The sequence below is a fragment of the Xenopus tropicalis genome, chromosome 2 (assembly GCF_000004195.4).
Source record: "Xenopus tropicalis strain Nigerian chromosome 2, UCB_Xtro_10.0, whole genome shotgun sequence".
NCBI classification, from domain to species: Eukaryota; Metazoa; Chordata; class Amphibia; order Anura; family Pipidae; genus Xenopus; species Xenopus tropicalis.
The window spans coordinates 27,795,923-27,823,272 of NC_030678.2; the positions used below are offsets into that span (position 1 = coordinate 27,795,923).

At 41.0% G+C, this 27,350-nt stretch overlaps 1 protein-coding gene across 4 annotated transcripts in view; it reads left to right on the forward strand.

Moving 5' to 3' along the window:
• st3gal6 (ST3 beta-galactoside alpha-2,3-sialyltransferase 6) overlaps positions 1 to 27,350 on the forward strand; it is a 69,659-nt gene that overhangs the window by 27,795 nt on the left and 14,514 nt on the right. For all 4 annotated transcript variants that reach the window (XM_031895820.1, XM_031895821.1, NM_204096.2 and 1 more), the window contains 3 exon segments: positions 4,422 to 4,548; positions 23,297 to 23,396; positions 24,269 to 24,334. In XM_031895820.1, coding sequence (XP_031751680.1) covers positions 4,539 to 4,548; positions 23,297 to 23,396; positions 24,269 to 24,334 — 176 coding nt within the window. In that variant the 5' untranslated portion in view covers positions 4,422 to 4,538.

Here is a 27,350-nt window from a genome sequence, read left to right on the forward strand (position 1 = left end):
GTTGGGAAAGCTGTCCCCCCGAGGGTTCCATTGGGACAAGTACAATAAAGCACCATTATTGCATTTGTCTAGTATAAGGTGACTCCAGCTCAGATGCTCAATGAAAGGCTGTATTGAGAAGCACAATGAGTATAATGGCTCTGTGCTTTATTTTCTGGCATCTTTGTCTTGCTGAACACTAACCCTTGCATGATTGGGAGAAATGTGCTGGGGTTTTTGCTGGTGAATATATTGTGTAGTAAGGGTGCTGGTTATTGCATTATTTTTTTTGTAACTTAAAGTTTGTTATTGTGCTTTTCAGTGATACTGATTCAGAAATTTGCCCTTGGGCAATAACCCGTGGTAACCGATCAAAGTGTTGCATTCAACTGGCTAAGACAAAGCCAATTACTGATTGGTTGATATGGGTTACTTGAAATTTGATAATTTTGCCTCCGATTCTGCTTCCCCTCTTGCTGAACTGCAACACCCAGAACCCCAGGAGGTTGGAGCCGGAGGGACAAATTTGGGCATAGTGAACCCTATTTAAAATAAGAGTCTTATTTTGCAGGGTACCATTACAGGTTGCTACCGTCTACCAGTTGCCAAGAGAACCCCATTGTTTCCTTTAATCAAAGATTGTGAGTGTTGTAGTTCAATATCTGTTGGTCACAGCTCAATTGTTTTGGGTGAAAGAATAATGCTGATAAAAGTTGCATCTCACAGAACCCATCCATATCAAACTCATTGTTGTGATTGTTTCACCTTTCCCTGGCAGTCAAGTCTGGGCTGTTTTGCACTAGTTAATGGTAGGAACTACTGCAATAATGATGTCAGCCCTCAAGGAATCCAGATCTGGCTAATTGAAGGTTGCTATGCATGTTAAGATCCGCTCATATGGCAAGGTCAGCAAACAAGTTCTCCCTATTTGCCTACCTAATATAGGTGATATTGGACTAATTCAATCTCTTGGCCCTAGGGTCAAATTATCAAATTACAATGACGGGTATAGGAGCCGTCAGAGCGAGGACTGCATAAGTAAGCCGATCGGCATGTACCTGATTTTTCAACCAGATATCAGTCATGGAGGGCCCGTCAGTGGTCCTAATACATGGGCAGATAAGCTGCCAAATCAGTCTGACAGGCTTGAATCGACAGCTAACTCTGCCCATGAATGGCTACCTTTAGTTTTTTGGCCCCTTTGCCAAAGATTTGATCCTGTAGTTAACCCTGACCCCTGGTTTTGTGGGAAATATATATTGTGAAAGTTCTTGAGCTACATAATAACGTAAGGCCATAAGCACTGGATCCCTGGCTTTGTGGGATACATATAGTGTCAGTTCTAAATCCCCAAAAATACTCAGAAGCATACTTAAGCATTTCTTGATTCCCAGTATTTTAGAATACATCTAGCCTAAGCTGTTGATCTCCTGGTAATTTGGGGTTCATATAGCAGATGCTCTTGACCCCCAGTATTTTGTGATTCATGTAGCAGATGCCGTTCACCCCTGGTGCTTTGGGATTCATATAGTTGATGCTCTTAACCCTGATACTTTAGGATTCATATAGCAGATGCTCTTGATGCCCGATACTATAGGATTCATATAGCAGATGCTCTTGATGGCCGATACTTTGGGATTTATATAGCAGATGCTCTTGATGCCCGATACTATAGGATTCATATAGCAGATGCTCTTGATGCCCTATACTTTGGGATTCATATAGCAGATGCTCTTGATGCCCGATACTTTGGGATTTATATAGCAGATGCTCTTGATGCCCGATACTATAGGATTCATATAGCAGATGCTCTTGATAGCCGATACTTTGGGATTTATATAGCAGATGCTCTTGATGCCCGATACTATAGGATTCATATAGCATATGCTTTTGATCCAAGGTACTTTGAGATACATATAGAGAAAACTCTAGATCCCTGGTACTTCTGGATACATAGTGAGAGCACCAATAAACAATGATTATGATAAACAATGATACTTCGATCACATCATATGAAGGCCTTGTGCAGACCTGTCCTTGACTTATGGCAGTCCCCATCACGAGTTCAGTCAGACAGACTATTGTTTTGACTCTGTAAACTCCAGTCACTATTTTTGGCCTGCATGTGCTCAGCTTTAGTCTTTTGCCTGTCCAGCTGCCCTAGGATACTGATAGAGTATGCACATTTCATGGTTCTGGGAAATTATACAGGAAAAAGAAAATCAATTGGGCGCTGTTCCCAACCCATTGTATCCTGTGCATGATGTGGGATGACAGGTGGCAGTGAATGCTTGCGCGTGGGAAATATTTTTATCTGTCCAGGTGTTAGGGAACAAATTTACACTGCCAAAGTAAAGAACAGCAGATCCTAAATAAAAAAAGATGTTTATTGCCATGCCAAGTTCAGAGCAGGAACACCTATGAAAGAAAAATTCCCTGGCATTGCTTGGTATCGTGCAAACAATGTAATGTTTTCAGCAACAGAGACAGTGTAGAACAGTGATGCCCAACCAGTGGCTCTGGGGCAACATGTTGCTCCCCAACCCCTTGGATGTTGCTCTCAGTGCCCCCAAACCAGGTAGTTATTTTTGAATTCCTGACTTGGGGGCAAGTTTTGGTAGCACAGAGACAGAGTTTCACTCCAAGCAGCGCCTCCAACACGCTAGCAGTGCACATGGGGCTACCAAATAGCCAATCACAGTACTTAGCTGGCGTCCCCAATTACATTTTTTCATGCTTCTGTGGCTCACCAACACTTTTCAATCTGGTTGTGACTCCGAGTCAAAAAAGGTTGGGGATCCCTGGCGTAAAATATCCCTCAGCTATAGCGTAGAGTTATTTGTGCAAATGTAAAATTCTCTGCAAAACCTCCAATTTCCTGAAAATTAAGGTAAAGAGCCACAGCTCCTATTCACTTATTCACTTGTTGTGTTGGGCAATTTTCTGTGACTGGATTCAGTTAACCTAAAATTGCTTATTTTAAATCTGCCATGTAATTGTTTCTTTGTTGCTGATTTGCTTGTCTTATCTCAGTCAGGGATCAGAAGCTTGCAGTGGTGTAAAAATGAAATTTAAGTTGGCCATTCATTGGTGCCTTCTAGAAGGCTTATACGAGCAATGCAGCTGAAAACTGGCCCAGCACGCATGGTCCGATCCTTGTAAGTAGGCTGGCTTCCATTGCTGGGGGACCAGGCAGTCCAGCCAGGGGCAGAGGGGTGCTATGAGAGATACAGGGGTCCGATTAGCAGGCTTTAAAGGTGGTGGAGTTGTGCAGAGATGACTGTTGGTGTCAACTGGTGTTTGTAGCAATGGTTCTGAAGAGGGGGCATACGACCATATTAGTGCGATTCGGCTCCACTCTCAACCAAATGAGGCAGAGAAACTCATTTGGCAAGATATTTATCTTTAGGTACATGACCAATTTTAAATAGCTTTTCTGCCCACCGAGGTGCAGACCTCTTCGGACCTATTACCACATCAACAACCTGATGAGAGTTTTCAGCTTATCAGAACCATATCCCAATGAGATATGCAATGCGGAGGTATTCATTCTGGCCACATACATGGGCCAACAGGTTGCCAGCTCCTTCAACAGTGACCATGTCAGTAGCCAGTGTTGGCCGGTGCATGAGCAGTTTCAGCTATAAATCATGACAAAACAAAGGGAAATGATCTTATTCTGCTTCCTTCTGCGAGGACTAGAGCTCGGCTAGAGAAAAAGGGAGAGTTTAAAGCTTTGTTTGCAAGTTTTACTTTGTAGAGGAGAAACGGAACAGCCGAGCATTTAGTTTCCTGTTTTTCACAACCTCTTTGGCTTCTGATGTGCATTATATGTATGCTTCTGATTACGTCACGCTGATGTAGAAATAAGATTAAAGAGAACCTTTTTTTTTTTTTTTTTTTAGTGAAGCTTCCTTAGTCAGAGATTTTTGCAGCAAGGGAGTATATTGGCCAAAACATGTCATTTAATTTTGTTTGAAACATCCTGGAATGGATTTGAGCACACTGATTCTCCATCTTTGTTTTGACAACCCTGTTCTGGTGAAGCATCTTACTATGTATCCAACTGTACATTATCCTAACGAATTAAAGGAGAATTAAACCCTAAAAATGAATATGGCTAAAAATGCCATATTTTATATACTGGACTTACTGCATCAGCCTAAAGTTTCAGCATCTTTTTAGCAGCAATGATTCAGGTCTTTACAGTTGTCACTGGAACTCCCCATCTTGAAAAGTATCTGTAGCACTCACATGCTTGATTTGGGCAGCTGTTGAGAAGCTTTGGGGGCACAGATCTGTCCTGGTAAGGGACTATGGTTGCCTTGGGCTGGTACTGAAGCCAAAAACATAATGTACAACTTTTCTAGCCTACTGCGTTAGTTGTCTCTGCATTTTTTATGGGTCCGTTTAATATGGCGTTTATGTTTTGTGTTTTTCAGATCCCTCTGCGACTCAATGTGGACTTTTCCAGCTTTGGAAGGCAGCCAACTAACAGTGCTATGCTTGTTTGACTGATTTGAATTCAGCGCTCTGTGCTGGTACTGGAGCTGTGTGCCATGTATCAAGGTATGTATATGGATGTAACTTGCGTGACCCTAGGTAGGGGGTCTTGTAGCTGGACCATCATTTCCTTCTAAGGGCTATGGCTAAGTATTACTTGTGTATTACTTGTGCCATATTCCTTTGTCACCACGTGGAAACGATTCACTGCAAAACTAAATAAGTTCCAGTTCTGCCTTTTGGGTTAAAGCCCTCCCTTGTAGTCCAGCTCATTACAGCTATAGGGAAGTTAAAACAGTAACTGTACAGCTTGATGGATTTACAATGCCACAAACGAGCTTCCTTTGACACTTTTTGTCATTTTAATTAGCTTATGGTTTGGAGTCTGCCCTAGTCTGGGCCTCCACCCACAATTTCATCCCCACATTGTGGCAGCCTATGCTTTAGATCAGGGGGTGCCCAGACTTTGTCACCCTGTGATCTACTCTGGCCACCGCCATGAGATCTAGCTTAATAATAGTAGCACTCTCGTCTATCACGCAGCAAGAAAAAGTATCTCTTTGCTGTCAGACTTTTAACCGCAATAGCAATTACTATTTATTTTCCATGCTATTATCTACCAGTCCCTCTTTACCCAGTTAGTATATTGATTTTGAGTGAAGTTTGGGGTTCCCTAATATATTTGAACTGTAATAGTTCCTAAATTGTAATTCATCCAGTGGAAAAAAATAAAACAGAGGTAATGTTGTATTTATTACAGATGTACAGAAGTAACACGTTTCTTTTCAGCTGCCAGTGCAGAGCAGAACTTCTCACTTAATTGGCATGCTGTACAAATGGAATGGCTGCTCAGTACAACGATGAGCGGCAGGGCAAGCCAGTGTTAGCCTGTTCAGTAATTGTGGGTCATCTACCAGCATTATAAACATGACCAGGTTTATCAAAAGCTGAATGTATTTATCAGGGCAGAGGTAGGGCGAGAAAGTAGCGCTGCTACTTACTGTATGTAGTCGTGTTTAGCAGCACAGTTATTGTGCCCTTCCAGTCTTCTGCATGCACATTCCCAGACGCAACATTCGCACTCCCTTCAGACTGCGTGAGTACGTACGCTTTCCCCTGAGATGCATTCTCTGTGCGTCCTAAAGATCGGAGGAGAATGCATTCTTTAAATGCCGCTCACGGTCTACCAGAACTTTAATGGGAGTGACTGGTAGACTGCGATTGACGTATTGCCCACCTTTGCTTTAAACTGATTTATGATTTATATACATTTAGATTTAAATGCTTTATTTTCTATTACAGTTATCTTTCTAGCATGTGTACCAGTGCCCTTTGCACTCTTTATCCCATTCTCCCTTGAAATGTTGCTAAACTCTGGATTCTGATGACACCTCTATTATAGTACCATGTAATCCCAGCACCTTACAACTTCAGGTATTAATTGATTGCTCCTTGCTATCTTTTTACGAGCGGAGCAATTCAAGACCGTCACAAAAAAAGATAACGATTATTTACTATTAAACAGTTTATTTTCCAAGTTGGTGGCAAAGTAATCCTACTGGGTTAATTTAATGTTTAAAGGGGAACTGTCACCCACACATTAAAAGCTTTATAATAAAGGTCCCTTAAAAATTAAATATGAAACCCAAATAATGAAATGATTTTTTTTTTAGTAGTCTATGACATGATGGTATTATGATCCAAATTACTGAAGATCCCTTATCCAGAAAACCCCAGGTCCCAATTAATTCTTGATAACAGGTCCTATACCTTTAGGCTGATGAAACGCATATATACGCATGAAAACGCGAGAGAATGCAAAGTCTCGCGTTTTCATGCGTATATCGGCTACATGTGCCTGCACCCGAGCGTATCCCATTAATTCGGGTGCAGGCACAAGTAGCAGGCGTAGGGCTGAATTTTCGGCAAGTGCTTTTCCACTTGCCGAAAATTTCAGCCCTACGCCTCGTGTGGCATTAGCCTAACATATGTTAAATCTGAAATAACTGGCTGACCAAATCTGCTTGGGTTCAGCATATTCCAAGGCTCTCCAGTCTTAAGTATTTACTAAAGCTTCAATAAGCCGACACACTACAGTGAAGCCTGGCTTAATAGCACAAGTGTTTGTTAAAGCAGTGAATACAAATAGCTGGCATGCAGAGGAATCCTTTTGAATTATTGGCATATATTTATGGCATACACTGCTTTGCAGGAGAAAGTTAATGGGGTGTGAACATTGGGGTCACTTCCAGTTGTATTCATGAGTATGGCCCAACAGTGTCAGTGAATACGTTTGCATGTTGCTATAAAGTTTACCTGTGCTAATGTCCGGTTAATATGAGAGCACAGGTGGAGCACCTTTCTTGACCTTGTTTTATAATGCAGAACGCTATCCCTAGGAAGTGTCCATCTGCTGCAGCTGAGCATCCAATCCATTGTTTGTGGGCCCTGAGTCAGTATATATGGCCCTGTATTGCAATTCCAGTGAATCATAGGGAACATGGCTGTTCTGAAATTGTTTAATCCCATGCTATTTCTTTCTGTACCTTTAGCAATACGCTCTGCTTGCTCAGTTAATCAGTAAAGTAAGCGATAAAATTTCTTCTGATGAACTCTGGCTACACACGTAAAATGACTGCAGTGTGCCAGCTATTATTAGGTATTAAGCTCTGTTGAAATCCAAAGTTAGACTCCGTCCATGGAAACCAATATTCATGCCAACTTATATAAAACTAATTACAATATAATGTAGTGTTGCCCTGCACTGGTACAACTGGTGTGTTTGCCTCAGAAACACTACTACAGTTTATGTAAACAAATCAGCTGTGTAGCCCCGGGGAAAGCCATTTAAATGAGAAGATGCACAGGTTACTTAGCAGATAACAGATAAATCCCTATTATAGTCTGCAGAGCTTATCTGCTATGTAACCTGTGCCTCTTCTCCTTTTTTTCATCTTAATTTGGCTTTCCCCATGGCTACACAGCAGCTTGTTTATATAAACTATAGTAGTGTTTCTGTAGCAAACTCACCAGTTTTACTAGTGCAGGGCAACACTACATTATATTTTAATTGCTGTAAAACACTTTAATTTTTTGGTGTTACTGTTCCTTTAAGGAGATGGCAGACAGGGTTGAAGCTGTAGGATTTGTTTAGATCAAGCTCATAAAATGGTTACAGATTTTGTATATATAAGTAAATACACACAGCAAATTATATACTTATAAATAGGGATGCACCGAATCCAGGATTTGGTTTGGTATTCGGCCAGGATTTGGCCTTTTTCGACAGGGTTCGGAATCGGCAAATCCACGGCCCTGGCCGAACCAAATCCAAATCCTAATTAGCATATGCTAGTTAGTATTTGGAAGGGTTAATGTCGCCGCATAAACACGGAAGAGCAAAAAATTTTTTAATTGGGTCATATGGCTCGCTATAGTATAAAGGTCAATATACCCCTCGTTGTAAAATATAACCGATATTAGAAGTCACCTTGGAGTTCCATGTATAAAACAGGTTCCATGGCCTTTATATGGTCATGCCACTGATTTATAATAGCCTTATTATTTACAATAGTGGGTACATTATTCACTATATAATTGGCTGTCCGCTAAAAGGACTGTTTAAAGGAATAATATAAGTTTCCTGTTGTAATTATTAAAGAGAACACTATACCCTTGCACTTTCTAGCTGAATTTTACAGGAATTTATTATAAAGGTATAGTATCTGTTATCTTGAAACCCGTTTTCAATAAAAGCAGCAGTCTTGTCCTACAGCTATATTTGTAAATCCTATCTCCAACTAAAGGGATCATTAATTAAAGTTGCAACGCCTAGTAACCCCTACCAGCCAATCAGGAGGGAGCATTCAGTGCTGGGCTATACCTGGGCAAACCTTACACCTATTATTACATTAGCCTGTAATTAGTTAGTCATTGCTTAGCCCTGTATCAAATGTGGACCTATATGAAATATTTCCAGCTGTGAATTTTTGTAGGCGTTTTGCAAAAAATCTGCCAAATGCAAAACACTGAAATTCACCGCAGATCCATGCCTGGCGCAAAATTTTGCTCATCACTAATCGCGGTGACTAATCACCCCGTCTGTCTGCACTCTGAACGTGAAGACACACAGAGCTACTAGTAACAGCTACTTGTCACGGCTACTAAAATAGACAATGCTGATCATTTACTAATCATTGCCTCTACATGTGTTTTAGCAGAGACAACTCTCAGTACTGTCTATGGCAGGGTATATTCTGGTGTTTAGTAGCCGTGACAAGTAACTGTGTGTCTTCACCCATATAGTTCTCCTGGTATAATGTAGGTAATTATCACAAAGCCGGCTTTTTGACCAGTCATCGCTGATTACTCACTGTGGCACTTTGCCACCACTCCCTTTCCCGAGAATCCTAACTGATACGAACACCCTGTGTGCTGTTGAGATAAGAAAACCAATAACCCCGAGCCACTAATTTTTATGGAAATGTGTCATAAAGTAATGGAAGACTGCACGGAAGTGTCTTATGTTTTTGTAGGATGTATAAGTAACCCATTGTGGCCTGGATACTAATAAAAATACTGCAAATCCAGCAGTGTCCAGGCCATGTCTGTATAGCTGTATGTTGACTACAACTCAAATAACTGAAATCCTTATATTTTGCAATGGGGGTATAGTAATCCCCATACAAAAACTAAAATTATCGAACAGTGTAATTTGTACTTTTTACCAAGGGCGATTTTTGGCCAAGATGTCAGTGGCGAAAAGCTGGGGAAAAGGCTACACTCCCTCATATAAAAAGATGCTTTATTTAGCAGTTAAAACATGAGTATGTGGTAGTGCCCAAAAGCCTAGTTAGTGTATGAAGCCTCTAATTGCTAAATAAAGGCCTTTTTTCAGCCTTTTTTCCCAGATTTTCGTGACTTAACAGTTGGAGCTCTGTTAAAGATTGGCATCAACCCTTTTGACTGGTTTCTTTTCCAGGCTTTAACGAAGGGGTTGAGTTTGGGCGGTTGTTAACACAAGGTGTCAGTGGGCAATATCTTTCCTCCCTGGGCCTTAAACCATTCAGTGCCTAGATACAGTGTAGAAGTGTTTGTCTGTAGTTGCAGGAGTGGCTGTAGCCAGAAATGCACACACAGGGCTCCGCCAACCAGCCACCAGTAGGGTTACCACCTTTTCTGGAAAAAAATACCAGCTATCCTTTATATTTAACTTTCTTTCTTCTCTATTGGGATCAAGTATAACTTTTACTGGCCCAGCCAGTAAAATACTAGCCATGTGACAACCCTACCCAGCAGTGAAATACTTAATGGACAATGTTATGGACATCAAGTTTCTGGATAAGAGATACCATACCTGAAACAGAAGTAGTACATTTAGATAGGGGGAACCTTAGTTGATGGCCTCAGCAAACTAAAAGCTTAAAGCTGGTAGCATGCACACATTTCTCTTCCTTTTGCGTGAACATGCGGGATCACCGGTGCACATGTGGCCCCTAAAAATTGCAGGTTTGGCTCATCAGCCTCTGGGGCAATTGCACCAAATCTGATCTAGCATCCTGAAAAACCAGACCTTTCCTTCACCTATAATAGTGTAGAGTGCTTCCCCTTGCTGGTCACATGATGCAGGGAACTTTAAACATGGCAGACTGGCTGTTTATTTTAGAATACCTTATCTAGGCCATTTCTTAGGGCTCTGGCACACGGGGAGATTAGTCACCCACGACAAATTTCCCTGTTCGCGGGCAGCTAATCTCCCCGAATTGCCATCCCACCGGCAAAAATGTAAGGGCTCTGGCACACGGGGAGATTAGTCGCCCGCGACAAAACTCCCTGTTCACGGGCGACTAATCTCCCCGGATTGCCATCCCACCAGCAAAAATGTAAATCGCCGGTGGGATGGCAAACGCGGCGGTACGATTTCACTGAAATCGTGCCGTCGCGTATGCGCCGGTGGGATGGCATTTCGGGGAGATTAGTCGCCCGAGACACAGGAGATTTGTCGCGGGCGACTAATCTCCCCGTGTGTCAGAGCCCTAAGTTGCCGGTGGGATGGCACACGCTGCGCAGGCGATTTTGGCAAATCGCCGAAAATGCCTCGCGAGGCAACTTTGGCGATTTGCTGAAATCGCCTGCGCAGCGTATGCCATCCCACCAGCGACTTACATATTCACCGGTGGGATGGTAGTTCGGGGAGATTAGTCGCCCGTGACAAGGGAGAAAAAAAAAACTACACAAAATGTCTAATCTTAATGTTACTGGCTTTTGTGGCTCACAAACTGGTGGGCATTTTGTTTGCTGGGGCTGAAGCGTCAATTATAAAAATCACGATGTCAATTTTGATATGTGTTGAAGGCACCTATTTTTAGTAGTCTTTGTAAATGTTGGATCAGTTTACCCAGAAATGTCCTTGCTTTTGCATTCTGAAATGTTGTCTTTGCGCATGTAGTACTGTGGTTTATTCAGTTTTTTGTTTTAATACGTGGATTTTAGTGACAAAAGAAACATTGCTTGGCAAAATGCTGGTGAAAGATAAATTAGTTGTAATTTATGTAGGAATTTAAGTTCAGTGGGGTGTGTACCATTACAGATTATAGAGTAGCGCAGCGGTTCTCAACCTGTGGGTCGGAACCCCTTTCACAGGGGCCCCTTAAGACCATCGGAAAACACATATTTCCGATGGTCTTAGGAATAATTTTTTTTTTTTTTAAATTTATTTAAACATGAGGAACTGTATTAAAGGGTGTAGAGTCGTATTATGCAATGGGTTGGGCCAGTTGAAAGGGTGCCTGTATCTAGTCGTCACTTTGTACTGCTGTCGTGGGATGTTAATCTTTACCTACATTTCTATAAAACTATAAACATTTGGTATTGCTGTGCTCAAAATGTGTTCTCATACATATAAAAGAAAACTACAAATCTATTCATATTTATGTTATCCTGTAAAAAAACACAACAACATTAAGTTTTCCTAGGTAAACAAAAGAAAGTCCCCCTCTGGGAAATGCCCCTGAAATGAAGGGGCACAAAATGTTGTAAACACTGGCATTTTGTCTTAGTGAAAAACCAGATGGCACTTAAAGCGTTAAAGGCGTATATTGATTGTGAGGTAAACATTCATTGTTCTTTGACCGCTAAGCCAAGTAGGTAATTATCTCTTTAGTGAACTGTGTATAGATAAAGGAGGATAATGTTCTCAGCACAGTACAGTCCTGGCTCAGTCTATGACTCTACGCACAGCCAACTAACTGCTTGAACCCCTAAATAAGGTACGTAACACTGTGTGCTGGGCAGGTTCTGTATAGTCTTGTACACTGATTTACCATCATGCTGAACAAGTGGCACAGTATGAATAAAATTAGGCAGAATTAAATGTAATTTTTATGCTACAACATAGAAACTTGGTGCAATTAATATTTGTGTCATATATCTGTTCACAGGCTGCCATCGATTCATTAAAGATGGCCCTAATGTCATATTCCAACAGTAATTCCTATTATGTGGGTCAGGACCGAAAACTGGGTCTCCATGAGCCCCTTTGTTAAAGTGAAATATTCTGCTACAGAAGTCTGTAATGATTAATAATTAACTCAAAATAAATTATATTGATTTAGGAAGCAGAGTCCCTTACAGAGACCTTAAATTGGAAAATGTGTATGAGAACCAACGCCTTTAAGCTGTCCCCCAGAGTCAGATCTGCGCATAGACTATTTGCCAGTTTTTTTTAATGGATCAGGAGTGTTGAAATGGGCAGTTAAGGGCCAGATCTGTCTTGTTGAAAAGTACAACAGTAGTTAGTTTATAAAAGGGCGAGATGTGTTCACCAGGTGGCTGCCTATGAGATTGGTGGGTGAATGGATTAACATGTTTTCTTGTTTCAGCACCAAACATAGGCAAATATCAAGCCAGTTTGGCCAAAAAGAGCGAAATTTGTTCATATGATCTGCCTGTTTATGGGAGGTATTACAGTATTATGGAATATGCCATTTGTCAGTACTTTATTCACATTATAGATAGTACCCTGTCAGTTTGATTAGTTCCAGCACCCAAAGACTCCCATACTAATGACAACTGATTTTTACATGTGCCAACTGGATCAAATAAAAAACAAACAAAGGTTAAATATGAAATCAAAGGACCTCAGAGGACTGCTCTGATGGGATTGGTTGTGGTATATGGAAACTTTCCAACTGTAGTTGTCTGGCTAAGGCTTTACTGTTCTCTCACCAAATGATATTGCTGTTAATGAGCCCCTAGTTGGAGTGGGGAAATGTCATTTACTTTGTTTCTGAAAACAAAATAACAGCAAGGGTTTGCTCTAGGGGCTCAATTCCCTGCTATTCGTTTTGTCTCTGATATACATTTTGTGTTTTTTTCCGGGCCACATTGTATCTGTCTTTGTAACAATATCAGTTAGCATTATCCGTGCCTAAAGGGGCACTGCTGCAGTGTCCCAATGATATTAAATATACCCTTTTTTATTTTTAAGCCAGTGCTTTTTTGTTATTTAGAATATTTACTGATAAATCCTAATCCTGCATATATCAAGCTCATACAACAGACAAAAAGAAAGCGTAAAAAGCAGGAGATCCGCCGTTTGTGTGCTTGCTGTTCACTGGGATCGTAATAAGTGCATTTACTGCTTCGCAAACTTTATGTTGCGTGTATGCACTTGGGGGATATTGTGTCAATAGACTTTGTTTTATTCATTGGACAGGAAAAGCTAATTTCTTTGTCTCAAGGACCATGTATGGACATGGTAGATAACATGCTTGTCTAAAGGTGGCCATAAAAGGGCTGTCCGGCAGGAGTCGGCAGCTTATTGTCATGTGTATGGGGCCCTCCGATGGGCCTAACTGGCTAATATCTGTCTTAAGTCGGGCAGGTGTTGATTGGGTTTGATTTTTCTGTGGGGGTCGAGGACCAGATATACCTATTAATGTGATCCTCAATCGGTGGCCTGCATAGCAGCAATTATGATCTGATCTTTTGGCCTTCAGGCCTCCGTTATGGCCCACCTCAGTTTTTGACCAGGACCCCGAGTTTTGCCAAAATGTTAAGCCTCCAGAGGGGGTTATGGCAGAATGGGAAGGGTGATCGTGTGGGTCGGGAAAATAGCTGTGATGGGATAGGGATTGTGTTGAAACATAATTGGTTGAGTCTGGGCCAAAACAGAACAAATTATTGAGTGAAAACTGAATAAACAAGTGGAAAGAATTAATAAAGTGGAAAATGAATGGACCAGAAGAGAGAGAAAAGGGTTGGAAGAAAAAAGGGGAACAGAGGAGAAAAGACAAGTTAGTAGAGAGAAGATGAGAACAAATGAAACAGAGAGGGGTAATTGTATAGGGTAAAGGAAGATACAAGGGCATGTTTTTCTGTTCTGCTTCAAGGAACAGCCCTGTATAGTTAGTTGCTATGAAAACAACAGCAAGATATGTTCTGAATTAACCAATTTTCAGTTTCACTGGGAATGACCCAAAAAATCCTACAACATTTCGAAAAGAATAATAAATCAGATCAGACCATCTGAAACCAGACCAGACCATCAGAAATATTGTGTGCATTCTGTCTATTCACATGTGCTTACTGTTTTTATACACTGTATACAGTGAGATGTTGGTACAGGTATGGAAACTTAATATCAAGAAAGCTCCAAATTGTATCTCCCCTGGGGTCATTTTCATACAAATAATTCTAGTTTTTAAAAATGATTTCTTTTTTCTCTGTAATAATTAAACAGTGCCTTGTACTTGATGGTAACTAATCTGCACTAATCCATACTTGAGGCAAAACCTATAGAGCTGTTGCTTAATCGATTTTTAGGCCTTAGGGTATGGCGATCCATATTACAGAAAGATCCTGCTCCGATCTTGACCTGTAATCTATATAGCATTGTACATGTTATTTAACTTACAGACCTGTCTGAGAAAATGCCCTTGTATAAATACTCAGCATGGATTGGTTGGTTAGCTATTGCAGGTTGGGGTATGCAATGTGAATACAATGCAATGTGAATTGCAAAGCCATTCAGTCCATCTGATCCGATCCAATATCTGAAGTAGAACTATACTTAGGGTTGCCACCCAGATGGTATTTACCGGCCTAGCCAGCAAATTGCCAAGCTAGGGCTGGGTCGGTGCCGGTAAATTTGTAATGGTGGCAACCCTTTCTATAATCCCTCCCTTTTATGACGCATTCTGTGGCAGATCACCCCCTTTTATATAAAGGCTAGCCTCTCGCCCCAAAGTGACATCACTGCCCCCCCCCATCCTAAAGGCTGGTATTAATAGCAAAAAAAGGTGGCAATCCCCACTATACCTGGAACTTTAATATTTACAAAGACAAATGGTCCTGTATAGCCGTACATAGGTATACATTAATGGGTCTGTCCCTGCCCTGGATAGCAGTCCAACTATGGCACATAGTGGGTTAAAGCCGCTCCGCACAGCATATACATGAGTCTGGAATGTCGGCAGGTTTCCTCTTGTCAAGTCTTTTCTTTGCTTCACTTTGAACAGCTTAAAAACTAAAATCCCTTTATCCTTTGCAGATGAGTTCCCACGTATGTTGTCATACTCATTGGCTTTTTTTTTTTTTTTTTTGCACAAACAGATGTGTTGGGTATTAAGCTCCTATTTATAAAATCAGCATTCACCCCCCCCCCCCCCAAAAAAAAGAAAAATTATTTTCCATTTGTTATGGTTTACTCTTTTCACTTGGTTTTCCTTTATTTTTTTCCTTTCTCTTTCCAAACACGAGAATAATAATAATATATAAACTCAAATATTGAAACAATATGACAATACAGATTCACCTGGATTTCCTTCAAGAGCGTTACATAGCTTCTTGTTTTCCCTGTTACTGGGGTGCTGGGAGTTACAAAGGAGTTACAATGTTTAGTAGCTGTTAGTTAGCAGATAACAAGGGGTTGATGGCTCTTAATGTAAAGCCTGGAAAACCTCTGGCTGCTTATCTGCCTCTGGTGGGAGTTCACATTTCCGTCCTTAATTAAAAGTAAACTTGTTAGAATTAGAGGCTACTCCCTGCTAGTTATATAATCTGAAGGGATCATTAAGAAAACATATCTTTTTGCTGATCAGCAAGATGTACTATAACCTCAGTAACTGTGGGAGATGTGTGCAGGCAGCGCTGTGTTACACTCCTTAGTGGGGCAGGTCACCGTTACAGAACTTTCTGCTTTCAAATAATACAAGCTGTGCAATCAAAACCAAAGTCTGCACGCTCAGGGACTTAATAACCTCACTTGAATTTATTTATTTATTAAAAACAAGAGACCTCCAGGTCAACAACAAAAAGCGTACGGCGTAGTCCTGGACGGAGGTATTTTGCTTTCAAATAATGATCTGCAAATAATATGGTTTTTCTAAATGTTACCTTTATTTAAATATGAGTTTCAACCAACCGTCCCTCTTATTTTCCAGCAGCAGCTTTGTAAACCAGCTTGCTAACTTTAAACTATTTGATACATTAAGTGATATATTTCTTATGACCCTACTGTGCATGGTCTTGGCATCACTCAGGTCTGAGCACAACCTCTGTAAAATAGTAACACAGCGCCGGAAGCATACTAACCATTCCCCAGCGTCCCTAGTGCAGACTCACGTGTATAATTTGGAGTAAAGTCCGGAAAGTGTACTGTAACCGTGCATGTGTGAGTGTAAGTCTGGAACAACGGACTCCTGGGAAGGTAAGTAAGGCAAATTGTGGCTAATATACCTGAACCCCCAGTAAACTAGTATCCAAGATCATACTGATAAGAGGCAGATGTATCAATTGCTTAGAAATGTATAACTTACTGTATAAATTTATAGTAGCTGCTCTCTAACAAGCATTAGTGAAGCTCGGGAAGCATGCTCTGTAGGAGCAGGAGCTTCCATTGTAGTGACGCGCTGGTCAGTTGAATATTTATCTGCCTGTTCCTGACCCAGACCATTGCATCAGGCATATATATATATATATATATATATATATATATATACATACATATATATATATACATATATACATATATAAATATACTCAGGGTAGGATTGACAGCACACGCAGGGTTTTCATATGAAAAATCACAAAGGTGTAGATGAACAAATGTGAGGCTTTATTCAGTCCGACGTTTCAGTCCCTGATGAAAGTTCCAGATAGGAACTGAAACGTCGGACTGAATAAAGCCTCACATTTGTTCATCTACACCTTTGTGATTTTTCATATGAAAACCCTGCGTGTGCTGTCAATCCTACCCTGAGTATCTATACCTCCTGCACGAGCACCCAGGTATTATCTTGTTCTTATGGTGTGCAGCTTTCCAGCAACTCGTTTCTACATATATACATACATATATATATATATATATATATATATATATATATATATATATATATATATATATACATACATACATACATATACACAGTGGAATTATCCAACGTTTCGGTCCTCAATAGGACAATTCTGTGCAACTTATTCACAATAAAGTTGCTAAAGCTTTTATATGGTATGCTAGTCTTAAAAAAAATTTCTATTATATATATGCATGTGCACACACACCGTGCCTGCCCCTGATCATTGGAGGGGGTCGGTGCAAGCATGAGTATATAAACAGGTCCCAGATTTGGTTCAGGCTTCAGCCAAATCCTGGCCTATTTGGTAGGATTTGGGTAAATTCAAGTACTGTACCTGGCCAAACCAAATCAAATGAAAACATTAAGGTTGTGCAGCGACGGCTGGCTGTAAATGCTGCCCGCCTGTCCCTGACCCACCTCTCTGGGATGGGCAATTAGTTGGTCCTGAACCCACCCAGCTCTTTGCATGACGTGCGTATCAATTACTGTAGTAGAGTCTATCTAACATGTTAGAAAAGCTCAGGGAGCATAGTTTCTATGTATGTGACTTCAAGAACAATGAAAGAATGATTCATTGGGGAGAGGAAAATATTTGCCCATTCACCCCCCCAGGCTGGGGCTCCTTTTAGGGAAAAATGCAGTTCCACATGGCCACTTTACTTCCTTTTTTCAGGCATCTTTAGTGTGAAAATATACTTACATGTGCTTAGTAGAGAAAGATCTGAGAATTCTGCTCTACGGCACAAGCCAAAGCCTGGGAATAAGGTGGGCGCATGTTGGTGCGGTTATATTTTACCCTGTGCCAGTGCAGGGATTCCTTGTTCTTTAATTCACCTTCAATTCTCAGCATGCTTTAACCTGAATTTAAAAATGGGTGTCTTTGTGGGACAGCAAAAACATTTAACTATCAGGATACATAATTCTGTAATTAATAGCTCTAATTCTGTGTTTCTTCAATTCATTCATATGTTGGAAATTTCCCTCTAATGTAAGAGCTGCTTATGTTTCAGCTGTAGGTTTTGATGCAGAAATTCTGGGTTGGAATGAGCAATTATAATACGATAGGAATGAATCAGATAAATGCAGCAGGAAATGGGTTTGGGAGGCACCCGTACCTCTGTGTCCCGTCAGTCTGATGTATGCTGGAGCTATGAGCCTCTGATAAGGATGAGCAGAAAGGCACACAGATGGGGGTGTTTGCCTACATTTCCGGCTTGGATTTTACAGTCTTTTAAAGTTCATTGCTGCGTATCTTGAGGTGCGTCACAGCGCAGCGTATGGCATGCCTCTGGCACCCTATCAGAGCTCTTGCCAGGCATGAATGTGCTTATGATGCTGGAATGCAAGGAATTATAGCTCTGAAACAACTGGAGAACTTAGAATTTGAAGGCCCTTAAAAGGATAGGTCCCCATTAAATGAGCTGTTAGAATAATGTAGACAGCAATATTCTGGGGCAATTTGCTTTTTTTTTTGGATTATGTAGCGTCTTGTTTTGCAGCTCCCCAGTTCAGAATTTCAGCAGCTATTGGTTTCTAGGGTCCTTTTTACCCAAGCAACCAGGCAGTGGTTTGATTGGAATAGGAGAGGCCTGAATAAAAAATAAATAATATAGTAAAATTGTAGCCTCACAGAACAATAGCATTTTTGGCTGCTGGGGTCAGATTAAACTAGGGGTTGTTCACCTTTACTTTTAGTGTAATGTAAATATTGATATTCTGAGAAAATGAGCAATTGGTCTTCATTTTTTATTTTTTGTGTTTTTATAGTTATTTAGCATTTTGTTCAGTGTTTGGTATTTTAGCAGCTATCTGGTTACTAGAAAGCTGGTTGCTTAGTTACCCTGTCAGTGACCCCCCATCTGAAAGCTAGGAGGACGCAGAAAAGGAAGGCAAATAAATAAAAAAATCGAATACTGAAGACCAGTGACAAAGTTGCTAGGAATAAGGCACTGTGTAACATGCTAAAAGTTAACTTAAAGGTTATCTACACCTTCAAGGCATCTTGGTTTATATTTTCTGTATGGGGTGGTTCCCTGCATGCAGTGTTAGACCAATAAATTCTTTATGAGCCTTTTAGCAAGGGCAAGAGGAGCTGGAAATGTGGGACTGCAGCATTCCAATAGGCTAATGTCCCACGGAGAGATTAGTCGTCTGCGCTAAATCTGTTGCGGTGGGCAACAAATCACTGCCAAAGGGAATAGCCGATGGAAGGGCCTACGCATGGCTTTGGCTTTCCAAACTTGCACAAAGTTGCCTGCAGGAGGAAACTACTAATAATTTACTTATTATTCCTAAAATTGCTGACCAACTGGAGAGGCTGCCCCATCACTCCCACTGCGAAGGAGTAAATCAAATAACTGATTGTTCCCCTCTCAGCCATGTTTGTCAGATGAATGAGCTTGTGTAAAGCTGGCCAGACAGCTTAATATACTGATCTAAATGATCAGCCGTGATCATCATGAATCATATGGATAATCTGATCTGACTGCAAATACTCGCACCACAGGTTGTTATGTTGTCCTTATGTGAGTGATATGGGACACACTCAGGATTCAGTACAAGCCATCAGAAGCCATACCTGCTTGCAGGCTTGTGTCTTTTTTTTTTTCCAAGGCAGATGTCACTGCAATATATGTCCTTTTCCCTGTTATGGCAGGGCTTGTAATGTATGTGTAAAGGTGTCTGCCCTATAGCTGTTTGTGACAAGCTGATCAACTGAAGATACTGTTTTGTATTCATTTCTGGCAGCTGAGGATGATGGGAGACACAGTTCTGTTACTGGTGGTACCAAACCGAATATCATTTAAAAAAAAAAATCATAATGAATTGTGCCTTTGTATAAACTCATTGCCAGCATTTGCGTAATTTCTAGGGGCACGTTTGCTGCGGGGACGTTGCGTCACACCAATCTGGGGAGTGCTGCTTCACACCCACTATTCATAGCCTGCCAAGTGATCATTACAGCTCCATTGGCTCTTAGGCAGCCTTTATTATCCATGGTCTGCAGACCATTGTGCTCTGTTTCCAAGACCCTAGACTATTCCAGGGACAAACATTTAGGAACAGTAAGTGCACCACATCAACATGTTCCCTAATTGAGGCATTGGAAAATGATAAAACAATTTGCTTGTCATGGAATAAGCATATAACCATTACAAGACACTAGTAAATGTGAGAAAAGAACCAAGCTACCTAGTCTTATGGCATCCACCAAGGCAGAAGGAGGTTGTTGAGCCTCAGGCACACAAGCCAGTATGAACTCATTAGGAGCTACTTACCTGCTTGCTGCAGGGCTGAAATTCCTTCATATTCTGCACTTTCTACTAATCCTTTGTGACTAGTTTTCATACTTCAGCTGTTCAGCTATGCAGGTATGCTCTTCACTTGCGCAGCCACGGTAAGATCTGTACCTGATGGTAACATAAAGTGGTGAACAGTGGAGCATAAATGTTAAAACAAGATAGACAGGCAGAATTAAGCTGATGATTTGGCCCATTCAGACTGATTCTGCATTTTATCTGTCCATGTATTGGCCCTCTCTGAAGGCCTATTCGATAGATATCTGTCAGACAGGTTAAAAAAATAAAATCCCATCGAGCCTAGACATGCATATTGATGCAGTCCTCTCCTAAAGGCCTGCATAGGCACCTGCTATGATCCGATCATTTGGCCCAAGAACCAAACCACTATGAACCCGATATTGCCCACCACAACAAGATGACCATACGAGTATATATTAATTTGTATGGCCAGCTTAATCCTGAGAGCAATGGCAATATATAGAGCCTATGTAACAATATTGGCCGTGAATACAAACCTACTGTGCTTGAGGCCATAGGTGGAGACTTATGAAGGTTTAGAGCAGGGATCCCCAACCTTTTATACACGTGAGCCACATTCAAATGAAAAAAGTGTTGGGGAGCAACACAAGCATGAAAAAGTTTCCTGGGGTGCCAATAAGAGCTATAATTGGCTACATAATAGCCCCTATGTGGACTGGCAGCCAACAGAAGGCTCTGTTTGGCATTATACTTGGTTTTTATGCAACCAAAACTCCTTACCAGAAATTCAAAAATAAGCACCTGCTTTGAGGCCACTGGAAGCAACATCCAAAGGGTTGGGGAGCAACATGTTGCTCACGAGCCACTGGTTGAGGAACACTGGTTTAGAGAGTCTTTGCCTCCCTAAAAAGAGGCCAGTTGCTATATATAAATATATAATGATTCTATCTCAAATGGAAATACATCTATTAACAGTTTCCCAAAGCAAAATTGTCACCCTCCTCCTCTGCTTAGGGGTTGTAGTGAAAATGGCATTTTCTCTAAAATGACGCATTCAAATTTGATATTTCAGAGATTTTTCAAATCGTTGGAGAGCTGGTAGCCAGTCGCATATTGCCAGTCCCTACACGTGGGGTGCTCTTGGGAAACAAACTAGGGGGTGCTCTTGGGAAACAAACTAGGGGGTGCTCTTGGGAAACAAACTAGGAGGTGCTCTTGGGAAACAAACTAGGGGGTGCTCTTGGGAAACAAACTAGGGGGTGCTCTTGGGAAACAAACTAGGGGGTGCTCTTGGGAAACAAACTAGGGGCTTGGGAAAACTAGGAGGTGCTCTTGGGAAACAAACTAGGGGGTGCTCTTGGGAAACAAACTAGGGGGTGCTCTTGGGAAACAAACTAGGGGGTGCTCTTGGGAAACAAACTAGGGGGTGCTCTTGGGAAACAAACTAGGGGGTGCTCTTGGGAAACAAACTAGGGGGTGCTCTTGGGAAACAAACTAGGGGGTGCTCTTGGGAAACAAACTAGGGGGTGCTCTTGGGAAACAAACTAGGGGGTGCTCTTGGGAAACAAACTAGGGGGTGCTCTTGGGAAACAAACTAGGGGGTGCTCTTGGGAAACAAACTAGGGGGTGCTCTTGGGAAACAAACTAGGGGGTGCTCTTGGGAAACAAACTAGGGGGTGCTCTTGGGAAACAAACTAGGCATGCACTGAATCATGGATTATGCTAAACCTGAGCCTTTTTCAGCAGAATTTGCCTGAATCCTAGTGCCTGGCTGAACCCTAAATATCATGTCACTTTAGGTCACACATTTACAAAAAGAAAAATGCAAACTATTTCCTGTGCACTATGTGTCGGGTTTTTTTTTCTCTTTTCCATATGCTAATTTGCATATGCAAATTATTCCGTTTTGGTTCAGCCGCATCCCATAAATAAAGATTCAGCGCATCCTGATCCAAATAAATGTTATGAGAGATTATTTCTGGCAGTTGAAATACACATAGGAGTTAACTGGAAGTCACCTAACAGAACAAATGGCACTATATTATGAAAGCCACTACCCAGCCTGTTCACTGATCTGTATAAAGTATAGGTATGGGACCTGTTATCCAGAATGCTCGGGACCTGGGGTTTTCCGGATAAGGGATCTTTCCGTAATTTGGATATTACATGATAAAAGAGCATTACAAGGAATGTAGAACCCCCCCAGGCCAAGTAAGGAGTGTTTGCTATTGAACATTATAGTGAAACCTCAATTTTACATCCCCTAATTTTAAGTATTCCCACATTTTACACTGGTTTAATTGTGGTCCCGGCAATATATATATCAGGGATCCCCAATCTTTTTTACTTGTGTGCCACACTCTGATGTAAAAAGTGTTGGTGAGCCACGCTCTGATGTAAAAAGTGTTGGTGAGCCACGCTCTGATGTAAAAAGTGTTGGTGAGCCACGCTCTGATGTAAAAAGTGTTGGTGAGCCACACAAGCATGAAAAAAGTTCTTTGTGGGTGCCAAATTAGCGCTGTGATTGGCTATTTGGTAGCCCCATGTGACTACTGGCCTGCAGGGGGCACTGCTTTGAGTAAAACTGTGTCTCTAGGCCTCCAAAACTTACCTCCAAGCCAGAATTTTAAAAATGAGCACCTACTCTGAGGCCACTGGGAGCAACATCAAAAAGGGTAATAAAAAAAAAAAAAAAAAATATATATATATATATATATATATAAATCCATAATGCTTTACCCTGATTTTACATTTTCCCCAATTTTAAAATAGGGTTCTTCCATATGTGAATTGCTGGAGGTGGGTCCTGCAGAGACATAGAGGTACAGCCAGTGTGCATAGGGTTGCATAATGAGTGCAGTGCAGATATCTAGCCCCTTACAGGACCTGAATGCAGCCCTTGTAATATCAGCACCATAACATGCCGTCTGTTATTCACATTCCCCCCTAAATTAGTTTTTTTTAAAGGGCCTTTGTATGATACAATTTTCCTGTTGAAATGGGCTTAGTGCAGCAGAATGCTATGCAATACGGGGTATAGTCCTGTGTGGGATTGTAAGGGATCCATTCTGCTGCATTAGTGGCTGTTTTTGCAAGCCAATCCCCCAATCAAAGCAAATCCTGCCTGCCGGCATGTTGAATCATGATTCTTCCTTCTCTCCCCGTGTCTTTCAGGTCTGCTAGTCATGAGAAAGTTCCTGTTTGTTGGAATAACTTTTGCTGCATTGCTTCATTTCATGCTTCACATATTTGTACAGAAGAAAACCATCTCCACGTGAGTAATGAAATGCGTTCTGTCAGGGGGCATTGCTGCTGGGTCCGTTGCTTACTGCCATTTAAATCCAAATCTGGCTGCTATGGGGAACTGCACCTTGGCAAGATTAATGTCTTTTATTGCATGTTCCTCTAAAGATCTTAGCCATAGCACTTGCATCCTTATAAGTAGTCAGAAGGCCAAATCTAGGGTGTGCTTAGGATAATAAGCCTTCAGGATCTGTACCTCTTCCACAGCCTGAAGGTTCTGGCATTAATATCCAAGACTTGCCTCACGTGGTTTTGTTGGCAGCAAACAGGTTTTTTTTGGCATGGAAATTAAAATGAATTAATATATATACAGAATATATATATATATTGTACATATGTAGTGAAAAAGAGAGATCATACTCAAAAGCAGGCTGAACACATTTCCTGACTGCATCTTTACGCTATAAATGAATTACACTATAATGTCCCTGAAGGCTGAGACTATTGTTAGCTGTGACATTGTGCTGAAGGGAAAAACCCCCCATTCAGATCATTTCCTAGGTCAGTAAGTGTGTGGACTGGCACTCCGCTTTATTAGTCTGTGCCTAAATGGGTGCAGGGAATGGGGAAAAGCTGCTGTGTGTGCCTTTACAAGCAAAGATGAATAATCCTAGACAAAACTGGCAGAATCAAGAGTTCATTGATACCCAATGCATCTCTGTTATGATAACACACCTCCCAATGCCAGATAGTAAAACAGTGATGCTCTCCTGTTTGAGTGCACTGACTTTAGTGCAGTAGTAGAGGTGCTACTGCCGCTACAGTGATCCTGGAGCTTGTCAGTTCATACATTCTTTTTTTTTGTTGTTTTTTTAAATTATTTCTCTGCTTTTGTCTTCCCAGGTTACCGACAGACGCTGTAAAAGAATTTAAATCCTGCTACAATGAAAAGTTTCGGCTAATTCTAAAGTAGGTGACCCATTCAAACAATATTAATATCCAATCTGTTCTTAGTAGTTATGGACTGTAATAGAGCAGCCAGCGGTATAAAACTGCTAGCAACTCACTCTAGTGGTGAATGATGGAATAACACCATGGCAAGTTTGTAAGCTGCTTCTTGTTATATTCAATGCCCTAGGAAGTTTAATTCTACATCTTATACCCAACTGAGTGACAGTGTTATGAACACAATAAGTGGAAATTATGGAATTTATCCATAAAAAAAGAAGGGGTATGAGACATAAGGTGTGATTTACATTTTATAGTATAGTGGAGCCTATAGTACATGAATATGCCCATTCCATATTTTCTAGCTGGTTTTTCATCTCACTTTTTGCCACTCACACAGATAAGGAAGGCCGTGTGTAAACAATAACCCACATCCAAATGTATATTGTGCTACTTGTATAAGTGGTGCTGGGCATTTCACAGTACATTAAGAGAAACTTTGCACTGACAAATTGCTAAATATATATATACTGTTAAGTAAATTATGTGCCAGGTGTTAACAGATGCAGGCGAAAGAAAGACCCTTTCTCTACGTGGTTGGGTACACATGCTCCTTGTAGTATGTGCCAGAACCTATTCAAATACCATGCTAGTGCTGCAAGAGGTTGGATTTGAGTTTCATTTGAAGTAGTTGTGGAGAGAGGGATCCTTAATGAGGAATTCAGTGAGGGAGTTCCATAGGAACCAAGCAGCAAAAGAGAGAGAGAGGTAATAGGAGGTGGCAGTAGATGTGGGTGGTAGGACTGAAAGGATCTGAGAAGACCACACTTCTATAGATTAGATCAGGAGGGTTCTGGTAGCAGAGTTTAACATAGACAAAAGCTGACCATGCACACACCGATATTATCGTACGTAACGAGTGTGTATGGTGAATTGACGAGGCGCCTGATAACGGTCGTCTTGTCGATCAGGTAGGACAGAAAATTTTGATGGGGTGCTGTTGAAGGCACCCAAGCAAAGGCAAAGGCAAGCGTTTATGGCTGAGTTGTCAGATAGGGTTACAATTCCAGTTGTTTCTACCTCCATATTCAGCTCTGAACGTTAGTGGAGGGTTCGAGCGATCTTTCCTGCGACCAATTGTAATGTGTATGGCCAACTTAAAGGGGGGCACATGGGAGTCTGAGGAACTGGTAGCAAAAGGTTGTAGTAGCCTAGCTGGGATAGGATAGGGGCCTAGATGATTGTTTTAGTAGTGGTTTGAGAGGGGAACAGATAGATGTTGGCAATATTGAGAGGCAATTAACATGCTTAGAAAAGGAAAGTGCCTTAGGCAGTGTATTATATTTTAATCGGTAATCATAAGAAAAGTAAAGAAAAAGTACTCCACTTACAGAATAAATTACCTGTGTTTACTCCTTCACAGCTTCCATTTTTCCATTGCAAAGAAACAAGAGGTGCAATCTAATGACCGCACGGTTTTGAGTTAATTTCACCACATTAGCAGGATTAGCCTGCCAAATAGCCCCGCTGGTTAATATTTACAAATAACAAATAAAAGTCTTCCTGTTTCCTGGGCTGGAAAACGTTGGGCATAATTTGTCCACTTAAGTTAATTACCTTTCCCATTCATATCGGCTGCCGGCAAAACCTGTAGGTTTCATAGCTATTCTCTGTGAACTTCATGTTTTTATTTTATCCCTGCTTATTTTTCTAGGGAGTTTAAACAAGACTATCACCTGTTGTCATATTTTCTTCATGCCACTAGTTCCCAAGCAGTGATGTAGGTTGTTGGCACCAACAGGATGCCAGATAGTTATTTGCCATTCTCTGCCAAAAGGACAGACGATGAAGGGTTGTTATTTCACTGAGTAAAATAAACGCAGTGGTGCTTATGTTACACATCTGTTTATACAGGGCTGGGCAGTTGGGGAGATTGCTTGAGATCCTCCCATTTAAAGCTGTGTCAGACTAATTATAGCTATACAACCCTGTAATAAGCAGCACCAACAGGCTCCGCTTGGAAGTATGTTCATTTTTCTGTCTGTTACACTGATACAAGTACTAGTATAAAATAGGCTTTTGAAAAGGGAAAGGGGTCAAACAAGAAAGATAAAAGAGAGAATATATATATATATATATATATATATATATAATATATTGGTAGTATTATACTTGAAATACCAACACTTTAGTGAAGAATAATAAAGTGATTGAAGTGTAAAGAATCTGACTAGCATCTAGTGCTTTGATGCTGGCCCAAATAACTCTTGCTAGGTGAGTTGTCAGATGCCATGCCAAGGGCCACAGGATCATACAAAGTTGTTATTTTGTATGATGTTGGTTTGTACAGGGCATTCTAATTGGGTGGATTGTTTTTAGAAATGTCACCCACCCTCTGAAACTGTTTCAGCCTAATAATAGCTATGCTATTGCACAATCTTGTTTTGGATATAAAGTGAGTGGTAACATTGAGCAACACTGCTTGCACATGGAGCTGCTTGTATATGCCAGCTTATGGCTAGTGGTGTTTAGGTATTTGTGGCAGGCAGTTTATAAACCAATCTCTCAACCAGTTCCTGTATGCCTGGCCTTATAGAGTATTATACTCCTTGGGCTGCTTTCCCCCAACATATACTTAGATGTTGCCACAGGAAGCCCAAACACCCACGCTCTTTCACACTGTAGAGTGTGTAACTCCCTATTTTTTTAACTGTTCTATGGAATGAAGAATGCAGTAACTAAAGTTCTAGACAGGGGTAAATAGAAAAAGTGTGGCGAGCTAGGGACCAGCTGATGTTTTAATCACTAGTTCTTTCAGCAACACTATTCCTCTAACTTGCTGTGTATCAGCAATATGGAACCTGATGCTTGCTGCTTCATGGTGCAGTTATAGTATCTATTATCCAGAAAGCTCCAAATCAAGGGAAGGCCATCCCCCATAGACTTCATTTTAAACAAATAATTTAAATTTGTACAAATTATTTCCTTATTGTAATAATAAACATTATTTGTAATAATAAAACAGTACCTTGTACTT